General features: G+C 38.5%; 1 protein-coding gene across 1 annotated transcript; it reads left to right on the top strand.

The window, feature by feature from the left end:
- The first annotated feature begins 10,166 nt into the window (after positions 1-10,166).
- Positions 10,167-13,881, top strand: LOC101682772 (facilitator of iron transport 3). Its single transcript, XM_004774523.3, has 4 exons — positions 10,167-10,283; positions 10,756-10,791; positions 12,430-12,543; positions 13,680-13,881. The coding sequence occupies exons 1-4, from the start codon at positions 10,226-10,228 to the stop codon at positions 13,712-13,714; spliced, it is 243 nt and encodes an 80-aa protein (XP_004774580.1). The 5' UTR covers positions 10,167-10,225; the 3' UTR covers positions 13,715-13,881.
- Positions 13,882-20,565: the final 6,684 nt, after the last annotated feature.

The following is a 20,565-nucleotide window of genomic DNA, read 5'->3' as shown; positions in this document are numbered from 1 at the left end:
GAAAGAACCAAGATGCCCTTCAACGGACAAATGGATAAGGAAGACGTTGTCTATCTACACTATGGAGTATTATCCCTCTATCAGAAAGGACGAATACCCAACTTTTGTAGCGACATGGACGGGACTGGAAGAGATGATGCTGAGTGAATAACTCAAGCAGAGAGAGTCAATTATCATATGGTTTCACTTATTTGTGGAGCATAAGGAATTGCATGGAGGACATGGGGAGTTAGGAGAAGGAAGTTGGGGTAAATTGGAAGGGGAGGTGAACCATGAGAGACTTTGGACTTTGAAAAACAATCTGAGGGTTTTGAAGGGACAGGGGGTGGCAAGTCGGGGTACCAGGTGGTGGGTATTAATGAGGGCACGGATTGCATGGAGCACTGGGTGTGGTGCAAAAATAATGAATACTGTTATGCTGAAAATAAAAAATAAGTTAAAAAAAGAAAACTTTATTGAAAAGTATTTAATACCAAAAAGGGTATAATAATTACTAAGTATCGTTGGAAGATACAATTCAGAAGAGAATCCAGTTTGAGCACAAAAAAAATACCAATTATTTTCCACATAACTTTAAGAGAAAGCAAAATAGTGGAAATAAAACCACCCACATTATCTACATTGTCATCATAACACATGATGACATGTGTTATAAACAATGAATGATGACATTGCTATAACTGAGCAAGCCAGTTTAATTTATGGAACTAATCCGACAGTACTTTTAAAGTTTGTCTGGCAATATGTAATTATTAAACAATTGAAGTCATTTATGAAAGCAAATACTAAGAAATGTTCTGCATCACTAGTTATCTGCTAAAAATTTGAGGTTTTGAAAAAATGCCATTGACGGTCGAATTCCTTTTTTCATGAACAAGTCACTGGTTTCTCAGTCAGCCTTTCAGGTGGAGTCTCTAGATTCTGAAAAATTGTGACAAATAGGAAAGATGTGTGTTACAAATTACCACATTTCCTCAGCCAGATCCAACAGTTCATTAAGTATATTTCTTTACCACTAATTATTTTAGTGTGTATTTCCACTAAAAATTTTCTTACAAACCCAGAATATAGTTTCTCATTTTAGTAACTTCAACATTGATGCAATACTTTTGTGTTCTCTAAAACCTGTACTCTATATTGGCCAGTATTTGACCCAGAAAGATCCCTTATAAAATTTTATTACTCTAATACATGACCATATATTTCATTTAAATACTTGGCATCTTAGTCTTCTTTATTTGGGAACATTGCTTCTGACTCAAAAAATCTTTTGTGACATTGATCAATTTAAGAATACATTTCTCTTCCCATTTTTGAAAGTGGCAAGAATTTCCTCATTTGGGTTATTTTTTTTTTTTTAAAGATCTTATTTATTTATTTGACAGAGAGAGACACAGAGAGAAAGGAGTGGGAGAGGGAGAAGCAGCCTTTCTGCAGAGTGGGGAGCCTGATGTGGGACTCAGTCAAAGTACTCTAGGATCATGACCTGAGCTGAAGGCAGACACTTCATGACTGAGCCACCGAGGTGCCCCATTGGGTTTTAAAAAAATTTTCCTCATAATTAGATCCAGGTTATGCATTCCCTACTTCATAGGGGACATTGTGTCCTATGAAGGATAAGTGATGAACTCTTTTTTTAAATTAACATATAATGTATTATTTGTTTCAGGGGTACAGGTTTGTGAATCATCAGTCTTACACAATTCACAACACTCACCATAGTACATACCCTCCTCAATATCCATCATCCAGCCACCCTATCCCTACCTCCACTCCAACAGCCCTCAGTTTGTTTCCTGAAATTAAGAGTCTTTTATGGTTTGTCTCCCTCCTTGGTTACATCTTGTTTTTAAATGATGAATTATTTTATTTTATTTTATTTCTTTTCAGTGCTCCAGAATTCATTGTTAATGCACCACACCCAGTGCTCCATGCAATACGTGTCCTCCATAATACCCACCACCAGGTTCACCCAAAACCCGGCCCCAAACCCTCAGTTTGTTTCTCAGAGTCCACAGTCTCTCATGGTTTATCTCCCCCTCCAATTTCTCTCAACTCACTTCTCCTCTCCATCTCCCAATGTCCTCGATGTTATTCCTTATGCTCCACAAGTAAGTGTAACCATATGATAATTGACTCTCTCTGCTTGACTTATTTCATTCAGCATGATCTCTTATAGTCCCATCTATGCTGATACAAAAGTTGGGTATATGATGAATTCTTTCTTTTTTTTCTGAGAAGAATTGATTTTTTCTTTTTCTTTTTAATTTTTTCAATTTATTTATTTTCAGAAAAACAGTATTCATTATTTTTTCACCACACCCAGTGCTCCATGCAATCCGTGCCCTCTATAATAATACCAGGTGGTGGGTATTATATGATGAATTCTTAAGAGGCTAATTCATGCGGATTTCAAGTCTATCGTCTACACTTACAATGAAATTATTGTAGACTTGAGGCTTGATGCAGTACAGACTTCCTGTTGAAAGATGTGTTTTTGAGGTTTTGGTGCAAATTAATATCTCCCCAGAATCTGTTTTCATCAAAGGGCTCTAAGTCTTTTCATTTATTTATTTATCTATCTATCTATCTATCTATTTATTTATTTATTTTTTGGACAACAGTGCAAAATAGATTAATAGTAATGGCAGATAAAATTTATACAATGTCAAAGAAACCTGAGCAGGTTTTTCAACAAATAGTTGCCAGTGTGCAAAATCAACATCCAGCAAGTGTGATGATCCAAGCCTGAGAAGGTAAATGTCAGGGTAGATGGTGGTGAGCAGGAAGAAAGAGACTTGATTGAATTTGGTCTGCTTTGCACCATATTCAGATGATACCACTTTGAGGAAGAAAACTGGAACTATGAGTGTTGTCAGATGTCCATAAGGGTAATGGGATGATCAAAGATTGAAGGAATAAGTGTGAGGGTCGAGGGAGGAGAGGAGGAAGAAAAAGTAGACTCCATTAAGTATTCCAGAGTGCACCTGAAATTGTATTCAGAAAGGTGTTTTGCTAGGATGTCAGTGAGGACATTCTCTGAGTGTCATTGTTTTCAGATTTCTAGGAAGGAGATTTTGGATGCCTGAGAATGATGCACAGTCTTTGACATTTAAGTAAAACAATGGCCAATTGTTAGCAAAGGCTGGATGTGGTCAAGGGAAAATGGGAGCTATCATTTAACTGAGTATGACAAAAACATATGGACTAGATCAAGGCTAGTGTAAAGAGAGACAGGAAGATCTTCAAAAAATGAAAAGAATGCAGAATACAATAAAAGAAGAAGTAACAATGCGGTACTCCTCAAAAGACAGACATAGAAATAAAGCAATAAATTTGGAAACTGTCCTTCTGAATGTTTAGCTTCATAGGAGAACATTTTGTGATTTGCTATGGGTTTTCTAGCAGGGAGGAGTCATTCACACTTAATGGGTAGACGATGGGCAATGTTAGGAACTGATATAAACTGTGAGTAGGATAAGCCTAGATTGGGAAATTAAGAACTGGTGAAATATTCAGAAGTTCATTTTGTTGATTATGAAAAGCCAATGGTGGGGAGAATGCGTGTTTAAGAGAGATCTTTCTGACAGTATAATAATTAACCAGGACACCTGGAAGTTCTGGAAAGAACTTCTCTGGGTTTTCACTGCAGGAAGTACTATGAGATATTAAGTAAGGTACAGCTGAGTGATGGATATGCCTCGCTTGTATGTGTGGAAGTTGTATCTTCCTCTGTGGGTGCATGTTGCTTTTTGTGCAACTCTGCATACCCAGATTTCTTTGATTATAGAGATTTGAGACAATTAAGTACCTTTGTAGCTAAACACAATTGAAACTCACTTTCACTTAATTTTTTATAAATTTTTATTTTTATTTTTATTTTTTTAAAATTTTCAGCATAACAGTATTCATTATTTTTTCACCACACCCAGTGCTCCATGCAATCCGTGCCCTCTATAATACCCACCACCTGGTACCCTGACCTCCCAACCCTGCCCCTTCAAAACCCTCAGATTGTTTTTCAGAGTCCATAGTCTCTCATGATTCTCCTCCCCTTCCAACTTACCCCAACTTCCTTCTCCTCTCTAACTCCCCATGTCCTCCATGCAATTTGTTATGCTCCACAAATAAGTGAAACCATATGATCATTGACTCTCTCTGCTTGACTTATTTCACTCAGCATCATCTCTTCCAGTCCCATCCATGTCGCTACAAAAGTTGGGTATTCGTCCTTTCTGATGGAGGCATAATACTCCATAGTGTATATGGACCACATCTTCCTTATCCATTCGTCCATTGAAGGGCATCTTGGTTCTTTCCACAGTTTGGCGACCGTGGCCATTGCTGCTATAAACATTGGGGTACAGATGGCCCTTCTTTTCACTATCCGTATCTTTGGGGTAAATACCCAGCAGTGCAATGGCAAGGTCATAGGGAAGTTGTATTTTTAATTTCTTGAGGAATCTCCACACTGTTCTCCAAAGAGGCTGCACCAACTTGCATTCCTGCCAACAGTGTAAAAGGGTTCCCCTTTCTCCACATCCCACATGTTCTTTCCTGTCTTGCTAATTTTGGCCATTCTAACTGGTGTAAGGTGATATTTCAATGTAGTTTTAATTGGTGTAAGGTGATATCTCAATGTAGTTTTAATTTGAATCTTCCTGATAACTAGTGATGATGAACATTTTTTCATGTGTCTGATAGCCATTTGTATGTCTTTATTGGAGAAGTGTCTGTCCATATCTTCTGCCCAAGAATAACATTGAACAGAAATGTAGAGACGATCTACAGAAAGAAAGACTTCAAAGGTAACACGATGTCCATAAAAATGTATCTCTATCAATAATCACCCTCAATGTGAATGGCCTAAATGCTCCCATAAAACGGCACAGGGTTGCAGACTGGATAAGACGACAGGACCCATCCATATGTTGTCTACAAGAGACCCATTTTGAACCTAAAGATACACCCAGACTGAAAGTGAAGGGATGGAGAAGCATCTTTCATGGCAATGGTCCTCAAAAGAAGGCCGGGGTAGCGATTCTCATATCAGACAAATTAGATTTTAAACTAAAGACTGTAGTCAGAGATACAGAAGGACACTACATCATTCTTAAAGAGACTATCCACCAAGATGATCGAACATTGTAAATATCTATGCCCCAATATGCGAGCAGCCAGCTACATAAGAAAACTGTTAATCAAGATAAAGAGTCATATTGATATGAATACACTAATCGTTGGAGATCTTAACACGCCTCTCTCAGAAATAGACAGATCATCGAAGCAGAAAATCAATAAAGAAACAAGAGCATTGAATGACACATTGGACCAGATGGACTTCATAGATATATACAGAACATTCCACCCTAAAACAACAGAATACTCATTCATTTAATTTTTTTAATGGGATTCCTGCCTGTCTCTTTTTTTAAAAAATCATAACTTATACACATAGCCTGAGGTTTGAATTTCCAAGAAGTCATTCACATTCACTTGTCTTTATTTTTCATAGTATACTCCCTCCCTGATCCTTAAGAAAAGTTCTCTCCCTTTGTTTTATGCTTTCATATTAATTTTTATTGTATTCATTTATACATTCCTAATTCATTTCTCAGAAGTTTATTAAATGCTTGACACTCTTCTAAGTCCTGTGGAGTAGTGTTGAACAAACTAAACTTTTGTTCCCTTAGATCTTATTTATTGAGGGGAGGCAGAAAACCAGACAAAGAACAAAGACACAATAGCCAAGAAAATATCAAGTAGTGATAACTATTATGATGGCAATAGAGTCAAGTTATGTGACTGTGACTGAGGGGTACTTTGGTTTGGAAGCCATCAGAGACTCTCCTAAAGAGGTGATGTTGAGGTTGAGACTGAAAGGCAATAACGTATGACAGTAGTCACATGTACTAAACACATAGAAACTGACTGCATCTCTATAGTGTTTGGTGCACCTTCAGGATTCTAACGCTGGGGAGTCACTGTGTACTCGTGTGTGTGCCTCAGCTCCCTGAAGGCAGAATGGGACAAGATGTTCCCTTTGGCGCTAGCTCCCAATCCTACTGGAACTCCCATTGCCCTAGGACATCTCTTCAACTCATTAGTCTGTGCCTTATTAACTCTTGTTTTGTGGAGACTCAGTTGTGTGTCCTTGTCCATGGCAGCCCAGGATGGCTGCAGAGGCTTCTACCTCTGAGTAGTGTACAGTGGAAGAGTGGTTTTCGATTGAGTACTTGATGCTTTACTCTAGAACCTGTCTTCAGGTGAAACTGCTTTTCTGGTTTGATCTCAGAGCCAGTCTCCCTTTCAAATATGCTCCAAATAGAGTGGCAGTGGGGACCAGGACCAACCTCATGATCATTGGAAAAATCAGGGATTAGAGAGCTCTGATCTCTGTGTGCGGGAGCATTAGTATATTGGTGATTTAAGATGACCCCATTACATGTTTCTCAAGTTGTTTAAAATAAAAACTATAATAAATATGAAAGCAATTCTTGAATAAAACATCTAAAAGAAGTGTATTGTGAATAAAATAAACATATGTTTATTGTTTATTATTTATTATTTTTATTATTATTTATTGTTTATTGGAAAACTTGTGATTTTAGGAAAGATGAAAATGGTAATATTACTCATCTGGTATAAGCCTTAAGTGATACGAACTGAATACAGAGAGGTTAACATATGTTATTGGGCAAAACCTGAGAGTGAAAGCTACAAAGGAGAACAAATAGATCAGTATGCTCAAGTGTGCTATAATTAGGAAATGCAAATTAGCAAGACAAATATTGCTTCTGACATATCAGATTCACAGAGTTAAATCTGGATAACAGTTAGTGCTGTGAGAGAGGGTAGGAAAACATGCTCCTATATTCTATCTGTCAATATTAGTTTTTAATATTGGGAAATATTATATAAATAATAAATATAAATGTAATAAATAAGATATAAATGTATTTATATATAAAATAAAAACAAATATATAACATCTGGGGAAATAATTTAAATATATCTATCCAATTTAAATGGTTCATATGATTTTATTAAAAAACCCTCTGGAGACCTATAGCAACGTTTGTATGTATGGACACAGTCCAAAGGATATGAATGACTTCATGACTAGTAGCACCAAAACACTAGAATTGACCTGGATTCCCGTCAACAGGGAGAGTAAATGATGATATAGGAAAGCCAGTGAGAAGGATGCTGTAGATGTGCAGTGACTGACTTCGGTTTCTAGGAAGTAGAGTTGAATGTACAACAAAGAGAGAATGGTCTGGAATAAAATGCCATTTTAAAAAACCATTTTGTAAGACACAAGCAAATACAGACATATGTTTGTAGAGACACACGTTGTAGAGACACACATTTGCACATGGACAAACTCATTTAACATGTTTTTTGGTGGTGGGAACAGTGATAGAATGGAATTCTAGGCACGGAGAAGCATGTGATCACATACACATTTAAAGGTTTAGATGTGTCATTACCAAAGTAATAATGGCAGTTATCTTATTGTATTCAAAGATATGATGAGTTTTACTTCTATTTCTTACACATACTTCTATTTTGATTTTTATAATGAAAATTATGAAAATACTAAGTTTTTGGAAAGGGGAGTTTCTGTTTCTTTTTCTTTGGAATATGTTTTGTTTTGATTTTTTTTTTTTTTGAGTACTAACTCTCCACCATAGTCTGAAGTAGGTGCCTAATGGCAGAAGTGAAGTTACCTAGGACCAGGACATCCCCTTTTCTCGGAGCGCAGAGCACCTTCTCAATGATTTTCACTGTATTTTCTGATCTACTTGATGAGGACCCCCAGCATGTCTTGGCAAGCAGAGAGGCTCTTGTGCTTCAGATACTCACTCAAAAGAAGGAAGAGCTCTCTGGGTTGTTCTTTCACTCATTATTGTAAGTTTGTACCTTTAAATAACATCTGTCCTGTCAATCCCCACCCCATCCAAGGTAACAACAGTTCTAACATCTGTTTTTATGAGTTTGGTTTTTTTAGAATCCATGTATAAGTGATACCTTGCAACAGTTGTGTTTCTCTGACTTATCTCACTTAGCATAATGTGCTCAGGGTCTATCCTTGTAGGCAGTGGCAGCTGTCCTTCTTCCTCATGGCTAAATTATATATTATGTATATATATACATGTATATGTATATATGTACACACACACACACACACACCCTTTTTTCTTACCCATTTACCCACTGATGGACATGTGGTTGTTTCCATTATCTTAGCTATTTGAATAATGCTGCAATAAACATGGGAGGGCAGATGTATCTTCAAAATCAAGTTTTCATTTCCTTTGGGTATATTCTGAGAAGGTGGATTGCTGGTACACATAGTAGATCAATTTGTCATTTTTTGTGGAACTTTCATATTTTTTTCATAGTGGGTGCACCAATTTACATACCCACCAGCAGTATACCGTGATTCTGCTTTAAAAAGGTGTGAGGGTGATATCTCAGTGTGATTTTGACTTGGATTACCCTGATGATTTGTAAGCCCTAGAGATCTAATGCAGAATATAGTGATAGGCACAATATAGACAATAATATTTTGTGTTAATCCTCAAACTTGCTAGGAGAGGGGAACTTAATTATTTCCACCCATAAAAAGAAATGATCATTATGTAACATGATAGAGGTGGTACTTAATGCTCCAATGGCAATCATATGAATCTATCAAATTAATGTGTAGTGTACTTTAAATTTACACAGTGTTAAATATCAAGTATATTTCAATTAAAAGAGGAAGTAGTTGTTGAATGATGTTCCATAGGACAGAGATTCTTCCATTGAGAGTATGTTATTAAAAGGCATTCTCTGTAGGAACAGAAACAACTGTTTAAGTGTTAGAGCCATTAAACTGTAAAGGAACATTTAGATGGTGGTGATTTCTCATCCTTTCCAAGTCTTCCAAGACATGTCCAGTACCTTTCATTGGAGACCAGGATGGTTCCCACACTTGGTTGTGATGTGAATCTGGAGTTAATATCATTGTCACATTTACTTAGCTGGGGTGTGTGACAAATAAGTAGTTTGACAAGCCGTGGTGCAGTGTTGGGCCCTACTCAGCACCTAATGACTGGCGTGAAGGAGTAAGGGACTTCCACCTACTTTTTCCTTTCCTGGGAACACACTTTCCTGAGATGTAAAAGGATTGGTTCCTCAGCATCTTTAAGGCTTTGTTCTGATATATGTTTCCCATACTGCTTTTTTTGAATACCTTATCTAAGATTGTAACCTTACTTTCTGTCTGCAGTGATACTCTCCTTCTTTCTTGTATTATTATTTATTAGGCCTCATCATTTTACAAACTACACACTGTTTCCCTTCCCTGTCTTCCCTTCTCTCTATCTCTTTCTTCCTTTCTGTTTACTTTCAGTGGGTGAATTCCCACAATTGTATGTGTCATATAGCATTTTTATGTGTTTTACACATTGCCATTTCTCTAAAGTATAGCAGTCAATAAATATTTATTACATGAATGTATTGATTCAATGCCTGTCTTAATTAACAAATGTTTGTTTCATTTTCTATCTTCTTTCTCTTTGTGAATTTTTCCACAAGAAGTGATTAAATTCGTAGAGAGCCTATCAGTGTGGGCTCACTGTGTATGAATGTCAGATGACACTACCTACATGTACGTGAGGGAGGCCATTGCTGGAGGAAGGTACAGCCTGACCTAGGTGGATAGTTCTGAAAGAAGCTGCCATTCCCTGATGATTCTGCTTTCAGGAAACCTGGGCTAAGAAAGATGTAGGTGTCCAACATCTAATGTGTATGAAAGGAGCATTGCAGGTTTCAGCAATCCTGCAAGGCTTGGTATCTGACTTCTCCTGCTTGTCAGCAGAGGAGGCAATCATGGTGCCACTCTGTCCTATAAGGTGAGAGGAAGCCTGGAAACAAAGTTGTTTTCTGGCAAATGTTCAAATGGAAAACTCTTGACCTGAAACCTGTGTCAGAATCAAGGGACTGAAGTTGTGATCTTTCCAAAGTGACTTTGGCTGTGCTGTTGACTCTCCAGTGGTTTCTCTGAATATCAACATTTCTTAAAATTAACTGGCCCAGATTCTGATCTGGCAACTCCTGATTGGTGCCCTTTGCCTATATAATCTCAGGATGTGGCCTGCTGGAGTCAGAGTCCTACATCCTCCTGAGCTCTGACACTTTCTTCTCTGTGCTCCCTGCTAATCTTTTCACCAGGATGAAGGTCTTGGCGATGCTGGTACTGGTGGCAGTTTCCACCTTCCTGGTCTCAGGCCGTAAGTAAAGATACTTACCTTAAATAAGGTGGGGCAAGGGGATATCATGATATAAATTCTGTGTGGATGTGGGTTTGGAGGGGCTTAGAATGCTGGCCCCCTCTATTCCACTACCCTGTTCCATTCCCACTTTGCCTGACCACTCAAGATAGAGAGGACTCTTAGGCTTTGACAATTCACTCAGGTCTTTGCTTAGTTTTAAACTCAGATTGCAACTTCAACATTAGTTTAGGACAATATATTTAATAAGGTCATTTGAAGTTGGTATCAGGAAAGCACAATGGAGATGTGTTATGTTTTTTGTGAGGTTTTGTGGGTTTCATATAATCTGTGTGTGTTTTTGTGCTCAACATGTGTAGGAAAGCCCAAGGTTCAATTGTGAAAACCTGCAATATTGTCCATATTCTCTCATCCCTTATTAACCCCCAAACTGGTATTCAACTTTCACCTATTTTTTCTTTTTCTCTTTCAGAGTCTACAACCAGTGCTCCATCTGATAGCTCTACTGGTAAGTCTTTGCTTGTATCTTCCTCTCTTGAGTGTTTTCCCAGCCATCTTATTCTCAAAGCTGCCATATGAGACAGGGTATAGAGACTCCAAAGCAGAAGACTGGGAAAGCCACACTGCTGCTTCTAAAGTTCATTGTGAACATAGAAATATGTGTTGATTTCTTATACATTATTAGAGAATATAAATTCTCTGGCATGGATCGACATAAATTGTGGATTATTATTCATTGTCCTGTAGCAGAAATGACAAGGTAAGGTGGTCTGAATTTGTGGTCTGTGAATTCAGGGAGATGCATGTAAAGCGTTTTAACTATGGTGATTACTATAAATTGCTGGGATGAATACATGGCTAGTGTGAAAAGAGGGATTAATAAGTCTCAAGATGATGGAAGAGAATGTAGACGCTGAAGATGATGTAGAAATGTGGGCATCAGAGCACATGAGAATGTGGAATGCAAACTGTAGAATGTAGGGCTGAAGTAGCAGGACGGCCTTAAGCTTTGTTCTTTGTAATGGTGTATATGCTTTATTTCCAGGCTGAAGTGTGTTTTCCTTCTGCGATCTGAAACTCAAGATTGTGGACCAAACCCCTTTCTTGGGTTTCTCCCATAGTGTCCCATATGTCCAACGCCATGTGTGTTGTTGTGCTCATGAATACATGAAGGAGAGTTCTCTTTTTGTCCTCCACAGTTGGGGACCTGTGTCTTTTGATCATAAGGGCATAAACAGTGGTCAGATCTCACACACTGAACCATATGTCTTATATGGCTCCATGCGGGGCCAGTTGGAAACACTGTCCTCTCTCTTGAACGAGGACTGAGAAAACATGGCCAGAGTGTGGGTATGGAGAATGATCTATCCCCTTGTTGAGGTAAATGTAACTTAGAAATGTAGGGTCTGATTTTGCCTATTTGTTAGGAGCTCTGGTTTAAGATGTAGAGAGTGATAGTGGCCATTAATCTTGCCATGAACATGGGATGATTGATGGAACATTTACTTACTTTATCCTTGCCAACATAGCATTACTGTATCTTCTTATGTCTAATGTGGCTCACCTAGATATTTCTGTAACATATGGAGTCTAAGTTGAACAACAGACCATACAAATATAATCCCATTTCAGGCTGGAACCTGAGGGAAGGGATTGTGCTTCTTTCAAAGAAAGGAGATCCTATTGGTCTAATGTGAGATACACGATCTTATTCTTTCTTCTCTTCTCTAGTATAGTCTACCCACAACATCATGCTGCAGTGGAAACTAAAGAGTTCAAATTAGCCCATGGGAGGGCACCAGAAATTCAGCCCACTAAGGGTTCTCTTGTGGCCTCTGAGCCACGATCCCTGGAAATCGGAACACGTATGAATTTGGTGTTTTGTGCTCAGCCCTGGGAGAAAGTATTTCCTTGTATCTTCTCTTAATGTCACAGTCTTTGTAGGGAAACCCAAATCTTTCAGTGCTACAAGGTAGGGATACGAAGAATGAGGCTAAAGTGGGTAGCCAGGCTAAGGGTATGACAGGATTATTGACATTTGCAGAGATAAATTCAGAACGGGGAATGTACCTCCAAACTTAGGTGTGATAAATTTTGTTTCCTGGGGCACAAGTGTTTCAGTTGTATATTTTCCTCCTAACTTCAGCTGCCTCTGATGCCACCACTGCTGCAGCCACCACAGCTGCAGCCACCACTGCTGCGGCCACCACTATAGCCCCTGGCTCCACAACCAGTGCTGCTCAAAGCACCACTCGATCAAGTAAGTTCTACTCATCTAAATGATTTCTTTATGGGCCTCCTGGATTTCTTGTTTCTTGGATTCTATTGTTAGTGTAAACTCTCTTATGAGGAGGAGTTGGGTATTGGGGAGGGTGGGAGGGTGAAGCCCCGAGAAAACTCTGTTTTCATTATTCTCTAATTCCTTTTGATTTCAAAAATCAAGTAAGCTAGATCTCAGAGAAGCCTGAGTTTGCAACCTCTTGTCCACTATTATTACTTGCATGGTCTTGAAACACTAGCATTTCATAGGGAAAATTAATCTTGGTAGAAATACCATTGAAAAGACCACAGTAAGTTTCTTCTTTGAACCAGGTTACTGTTTATGCTTGTGTTTTTCTTTTTCATCAAAAAAGTTTCTGTTTCTTTGAAAGACTTTTCCAAAATAGACAACAGTTCTAAAATGATGCTTCTTTGAAGCAGAAGCTTCTGAGCATCATTTAGGATATTTCTGGGAATTTGAACATTCTTTGAGGCTCAAGATAGTACAGTTTTCCTAGTTGTGGTTCATCTTTCCTGTCCTTCAACACTCATGGAACATCAGTTACAAAATTTGTTGAGTGTGGACATATGCCAGACATTTCAGTATACAGTTCACATATCAATGTAATTTAAATCTCAGAGACATTACCAAATAAACACTGTAAAGATGAAGAAATGGAAAACTTAGAATGAAAGACTTTCCCCTGAACATATGGGAGAGATTGGATTTGTACTTAAAGTCTTGAGGAAACATTTTCAAATATGGCTTATAGTCTTCTGTATTGGGGCCATTGATTTTCACCTTGGTCAAGGATGTGCAGTGGCAGCCAATGTGGGTGGGTGGGAAAGGAGTAATACCTTTTGAGAAGAAGACTGGTTGCTTTGTGCTCTAGTGGAAGGAAAATGAATGCATATTGGCTTACTTCACGTTCTCTCTAAACTTCAAGCTTCCCTAGGCTCCTGTCTAGGTTGTAGAACCTGTTTTTTGGGGGGGATGAACATGTCATATTCCTTTGACTCCATGGAATTTAGTGCCATTTGGCTTTTGTTAGTCTCCTTGCAGATTTCCAAGAAAGAAGCCACATTCTTCATCTTTTTTTTGAAACCCTATTGACAATATATTTTTTTGTCCTGCAGGCCTCGTGGATATGTTAAAGAAACTATTAGGTTGAAATATTACTAAAATGGAATTAGCCTGGGTCTTCTGCATTTGATCCTGCTGGGCTCAGCCACAATGTCCCCTCATTTGATTTAACTCAACTACTTACTACGTGTACCATCTCTTTCTTATCCCTAATCATTTTGTTTGTTTTCCAATAAAAAATAACATTGAGCAATATCAAAAGTCATTTATTTTTAAGTGGTTTGAGAGTAGTTGTCCAATGATTCTGTCACTCCCAATGACAGATGCTTTGAATTCTATCTAGTCCTTCCTGTGTGATTGTGAATTATATTTTGTACAAGTGTCCCCAGTTTTTAAATATAAGACAAACTTCTTGGACATATCACTAGAGACTAGTTTTCTCTCACTTGAATGCACTAATCAACATTTACTAGTCAATGAAGTCCATTTTGGATACCATCAAACTCAACTATTAACTGAGCCACTATACTTTTTTCTATAATGACTTAAGAGGTGAGAAGCAAGAAAGCAGCCTTGCCACTGGGAATGGGCCTGGCACAGCTGGTCTTTGGAGGTGTTAGGGGCTGAGTTGGGCTGAGGGCTAGGAAATGGTGTTCTTCCATTGCATACATACAAAGTCACAGAAGAGCAAAGGCAGTCCTGTGATGAAAGAGGAAAAGAGCAGGATCACTCCCAGTGTTGTTTCATGCAGACAGAAGCAATGCTAGTATACCAAACCCACAACAGCACAGAGCCCTTTTTCCTAGTTAGTGAGTGGTGCTGCTTCATTCCTATCTCAGCTTTGCCTCATTCCATTCTCTCCTGCTTCTTGAAAAGTTTTCATAAGATCCTCACTTATAGCATACTCATACTTCCTGACTGCATCCAATCTAGGACAAGGTCTGCTTCCCTAATCACCTAACTTCCCCCCAAATCACCTAACACAAGCCCCATTTCTATGTACGTTTTTTCTAAAATCCTTAAGCTGGGGCACCTCTCTAAAGTTCACTGTGTGTAAGTTCTTCCCCACTGCAGTGATGATGAACCTAATCTGCTGAGCTACAGTTGGGTTCTTGGTGGATTTTGGCTGGAGGGCTTAGACACCTGACCTCATAATAAGATGGATATTGTGTATGAGTGAGTAGTGGTGTGATATCCTTTCTGACATCTGTCCAGTTTTCACACACTTTCTTTAATGGGAATCTTTAATCTTACCCTAGTTCTTACCAGCAGTACACAATTCATAAAAAGCAACATGTTCATGCTTTCATAAGGAAGTGATTGATTTTTGGATTTGTCCCATTAAATATTTTTTATTAGTTAAAAACAATTCTGGTATGTCAATGGATGAGAGGTATAGGATATTATTGAAGATTGAGTAGGTTGTGTTCTTATTGAGCTGGACTCGATGGGATCAAGGCTACATAGGAAGTGCAACCTGCCTAGAGGGATTGGTATACCTTAAAAGACTTAGTTAACACCTTCATTTCCATAAGAGTTTGAGTCACCCTTGTATAATATGAATTTTCAGATACTAGCTCTCAGTGTATGTTTATTAAATATCTACAGGGAAATATGTGTATATTAGCATGTTGCCATAATTTAGTTAGACAAGATTTAGAGTTAATGACCACTAGTGGCCCATTAGCACATATTATGATCTGTCTTTCCTCAGAGGAATAAATTCAAAGAAAGAAACCTTTTGTATCCATAGAATACCTGGAGTGTAGCTGAAATTGCCAGCTAATATTCCAGGCTGAGTCCCATCTGCAAAGTTCATGAAAATTACCTCAGCTGGAGCTATAGTGATATTGCTCAAGTTTTCCAACACATTGTCTGGGTTTTTAGATAATGCTAATAAACAAGGTCAGAGACTATTAGGACAATTCTGGTTTTGCCAAAATCATACTTGTTATGTAGAAGCCCTATTAGCCTCTTCTCATAAAGTGATCCGAGTTATCTGAATTTCATCAGACCCTGTGTCAAAACTGTTAGTAGATTTACTTAGAGTTGGCCTCAGGTAGTCACTATGAGCCCATAGAAGTGACTATATGATAAAAGTTTCTGCCGTCATGTTGTAATGAAATCGGATCGGCAGAAATCAATAGGAATTGGTAGAAATTAAATAGGATTTCTTTTAAAGTTGTCTTGGGTTTTTGGAACTGAAAAACTACTTGAAACATATTCTTCTGTCAGTCAATTTCAAAAATAGTTGCTAGCAACTCAGTGGTGTTTAATTAAAGAAGCCCTTCCAATGAAAAGCATCAGGCAATGTATGGTTTTCTGTTGCATTCTGGTTTATGCCAAAGAAACCGTCAAATATGTGATGGGCAGAACAGGAACTTTCACTTATAGAGTGGCAATTTATTTGTAGGTGCACTGTAGCAGAAGTTCAGGGAACATCCTACACAACACAAGCATGTTTTGTTGCTACTTGCTGGGTGGAAAATAGAATTGCATGGACATCCCTGGTCTCATTAGTGAGTGGGGTGTGGCAAGAAGGATGGTTGAATTTCCAACGGGAGTTCTTGAGTTGAGGCTTATGTTGCTGTTTGGAAGCCAGTTTGCAGCAGAATGTGTTGATACTGTAACTCTGATGAGAAAGTGAAAGGTTAAGTTGGCCCAGAGAGTAGAGTTGAAAGCTCTTCATTAGGGACCCAACAAAGTGTTAGGCTCCTGTCTCTAGGGAATCACGTAGATATTACTCTGTTGGGGCTGTAGCCAAGAGTTGCATGTATTGTCAGGCAAATGGGTTCCAGGCAAGTAAGAAAACAAGCTACCTGTATGATGCATTCAGATAAGAAATGTCTTTTGGAATTTAGGAGAAGACTTAAAATCATCAGCATTTGAAACAAAAATAAATCTTTGGCTACAAAATGGATTGAAATGCTGACATAGCTTCTTAAACATTCCTGGGTCTCAAAGGAGATATATGGGGGGAAGCTCAGGCAAGGGCTCCCCTCTCCCCCACACTGTGGGCTAGAGAAGACCCAGTCCCCTTTAACACAACAATGGTAATCATTTGTACAAGAAAATGCATCCAATATTTACAGGAAAGCATTTGTTTTGGGTAGGTGAAGTTAGCTGGTATGGGCAAGTGGATCACACCAAACCTCTCTTAGTAGCCCCAGGATTCTGTTAACCTGGCACCTGTTCTTCTCTAGGATTTGCTTATCTTGTAAGGAGCAATGCTGGAGATGCAATGAATGTTTGGAACATCCAATTCTTCATCCATTTGGTCCACTTGAATGTATTTCTTCTCAGGTTACAAAGCTTGCTGCTACTAAAGTGTACTGTTTAATGTACAAGGATGGTAAATAAAACAAAGTTTAAAAAGACACGATTTTTGGTCTTCTAGATGATTTAAAGTGTTATGTTTTATGATTAGGCCTTTGATTTTTGTGTATGGTAAAATGTAAGAATCATGGTTTATTTCTTTAATTGTGCAGGTAATAGTACTTTTATGCAGTATACTTCATTGAGAGACTTTTCTTTTTTCTATTGAGTAGCCATAGAATTTTTCTCAAAAATGTATTGATTGTTTACATGTGTTGTATTTTTAGACTCTCTGTCTATTCCACAGACCTGTTCTCCATCTCTAGGTCAATATCTCGGTGATTTGATTAATGTAGCTGTATCAGTTTGAAGTCACATGGTATGATTCTTTCAACTCTGTTCTTTCTCTAGGTGGCTTTAACTACATGTCAGTTTTTACTTTGTCATGTATATTGTAGAAACTGTCAATTTGTGCAAAAAAGCCTGCCAACACATTGAATGAGATTGAAATGAAGATGTATTCTTTTTTTAAATTAATTTTTTTCAGCGTAACAGTATTCATGTTTTTGCACCACACCCGGTGCTCCACGCAATCCGTGCCTTCTCTAATACCCACTACCTGATTCCCCTAACCTTCTACCCCCCGCCCCTTCAAAGCCTGCAGATTGTTTTTCAGAGTCCATAGTCTCTCATGGTTCACCTCCCCTTCCAATTTCCCTCAACTCCCTTCTACTCTCCATCTCCCCTTGTCCTCCATGCTATTTGTTATGCTCCACAAATAAGTGAAACCATATGATAATTAACTCTCTCTGCTTGACTTATTTCACTCAGCATCATCTCTTCCAGTCCCATCCATGTTGCTACAAAAGTTGGGTATTTGTCCTTTCTGATGGAGGCATAATACTCCATAGTGTATATGGACCACATCTTCCTTATCCATTCATCCGTTGAAGGGCATCTTGGTTCTTTCCACAGTTTGGTGACCGTGGCCATTGCTGGTATAAACACTGGGGTACAGATGGCCCTTCTTTTCACGACATCTGTATCTTAGGGGTAAATACCCAGGAGTGCAATGGCAGGGTCATAGGGAAGCTCTATTTCTAATTTCTTGAGGAATCTCCACACTGTTCTCCAAAGAGGCTGCACCAACTTGCATTCCCACCAACAGTGGAAGAGGGTTCCTCTTTCTCCACATCCTCTCCAACACATGTTGTTTCCTGTATTGCTAATTTTGGCCATTCTAACTGGTGTAAGGTGATATCTCAATGTGGTTTTAATTTGAATCTCCCTGATGGCTAGTGATGATGAACACTTTTTCATGTGTCTGATAGCCATTTGTATGTCTTCATTGGGACAGCGATATGTAGAAGAATGAAAATCGACCATTCTCTTAAACCATACACAAAGATAAACTCAAAATGGATAAAAGACCTCAATGTGAGACAGGAATCCATCAGAACCCTAGAGGAGAATATAGGCAGTAATCTCTTCGATATCAGCCACAGCAACTTCTTTCAAGATATGTCTCCGAAGGCAAAGGAAACAAAAGTGAAGATGAACTTTTGGGACTTCATCAAAATCAAAAGCTTCTGCAGAGCAAAGGAAACAGTCAAGAAAACAAAGAGGCAACCCATGGAATGGGAGAAGATATTTGCAAATGACAGTACAGACAAAAGGTTGATATCCAGGATCTATAATGAACTCCTCAAACTCAACACACACAAAACAGACAATCATATCAAAAAATGGGCAGAAGATATGGGCAGACACTTCTCCAATAAACACATACAAATGGCTATCAGAAACATGAAAAAGTGTTCATCATCACTAGCCATCAGGGAGATTCAAATTAAAACCAAATTGAGATATCACCTTACACCAGTTAGAATGGCCAAAATTAGCAAGACAGGAAACAACATGTGTTGGAGGGGATGTGGAGAAAGGGGAACCCTCTTCCACTGTTGGTGGGAATGCAAGTTGGTGCAGCCTCTTTGGAGAACAGTGTGGAGATTCCTCAAGAAATTAAAAATAGAACTTCCCTATGACCCTGCCATTGCACTCCTGGGTATTTACCCCAAAGATACAGATGTCGTGAAAAGAAGGGCCATCTGTACCCCAATGTTCATAGCAGCAATGGCCACGGTCGCCAAACTGTGGAATGAATGAAGATGCCCTTCAACGGACGAATGGATAAGGAAGATGTGGTCCATATACACTATGGAGTATTATGCCTCCATCAGAAAGGATGAATACCCAACTTTTGTAGCAACATGGACGGGACTGGAAGAGATGATGCTGAGTAAAATAAGTCAAGCAGAGAGAGTCAATTATCATATGGTTTCACTTATTTGTGGAGCATAACAAATAGCATGGGGGACATGGGGAGTTAGAGAGGAGAGGGAGTTGGGGGAAATTGGAAGGGGAGGTGAACCATGAGAGACTATGGACCCTGAAACACAATCTGAGGGTTTTGAAGGGGCGGAGGGTGGGAGGTCGGGGTACCAGGTGGTGGGTATTATAGAGGGCCTGGATTGCATGGAGCACTGGGTGTTGTGCAAAAATAATGAATACTGTTATGCTGAAAATAAAAAATAAATTAAAAAACCCCAATAACAAACAAACAAACAAATAAAAAATGGTTGATATCCAGGATCTATAAAGAACTCAAACTCAACACACACAAAACAGACAATCATATAAAAAAATGGGCAGAAGATATGAACAGACACTTCTCCAATGAAGACATACAAATGGCTATAAGACACATGTATTCTCTTTTGGTGAAGAAAAAGTTTAAAAAATTTTTAATTTGTCTGTTTATTTATTTATTTATTCTTTATTAATTAGCCAACATATAGTACATCATTAGTTTTTTAAAAAATTTAACTTATTTTTAAAATTTCTTTTCAGTGTTCCAGAATTCATTGTTTATGTACCACACCTAGTTCTCCATGCAATACATGCCCTCCATAATACCCAGCACCAGGCTCACACAACCTCCCAAACCCTGCCCCTCCAAAACCCTCAGATTGTTTTTCAGAGTCCACAGTCTCTCATGGTTCATCTCCCCCTCTGGTTTCCCCCAACTCCCTTCTCCTCTCCATCTCCCATGTCCTCTACAAATAACATCATTAGTTTTTGATGTAGTGTTCAATGATTCTTTAGTTGTATAGATAAAAACTGATACCTCTTTATTTTATTATGTTCAGTTAGCCAGCATATAGTACATCATTAGCTTTTGGTGTGTTTAATGATAAATTGATACTTCAACATTATTGTTTTTTCTAAGACATGAACATAATGCATATACATTTATTCTGGCGATTTGACTTCTGTCAATGTTTTGTAGCTTCACTGTTGAAGTCTGGCTTATTTTTGGATAAATTTGTCCATAAATAAATATATATTTTCCACATTTTTATTTTTTATTTTCTTAAAGATTTTACTTATTTATTTGACAGAGGAGAAAATGAGAGAGAGAACACCAGCGGGGGAGCAGCAGGCAGAAGGAGAGGGAGAGGCAGGCTCCCCAGAGCAGGGAGCCCCATATGGGACTTGATACCAGGATCCTGTGATCATGACCTGAGCTGAAGGCAGATGCTTAACTGACTGAACACCCAGGGC

The sequence above is a fragment of the Mustela putorius genome, unplaced genomic scaffold (assembly GCF_011764305.1).
Source record: "Mustela putorius furo isolate JIRA1106 unplaced genomic scaffold, ASM1176430v1.1 tig00537227_pilon_pilon_pilon, whole genome shotgun sequence".
NCBI lineage: Eukaryota > Metazoa > Chordata > Mammalia > Carnivora > Mustelidae > Mustela > Mustela putorius.
Note: the sequence above shows the minus strand (reverse complement) of the source record. Positions and strands in the feature narration are given on the sequence as shown.

What these genes read in the sequence shown, in the direction of transcription:
- LOC101682772 (XM_004774523.3), top strand. Translation starts at nt 10,226, where the DNA reads ATGAAGGTCTTGGCGATGCTGGTACTGGTGGCAGTTTCCACCTTCCTG. An exon ending in TCCATCTGATAGCTCTACTG is followed by an intron (nt 10,792 to 12,429) that starts GTAAGTCTTTGC and finishes TCCTAACTTCAG; the next exon opens with CTGCCTCTGATGCCACCACT. An exon ending in TCAAAGCACCACTCGATCAA is followed by an intron (nt 12,544 to 13,679) that starts GTAAGTTCTACT and finishes TTTGTCCTGCAG; the next exon opens with GCCTCGTGGATATGTTAAAG.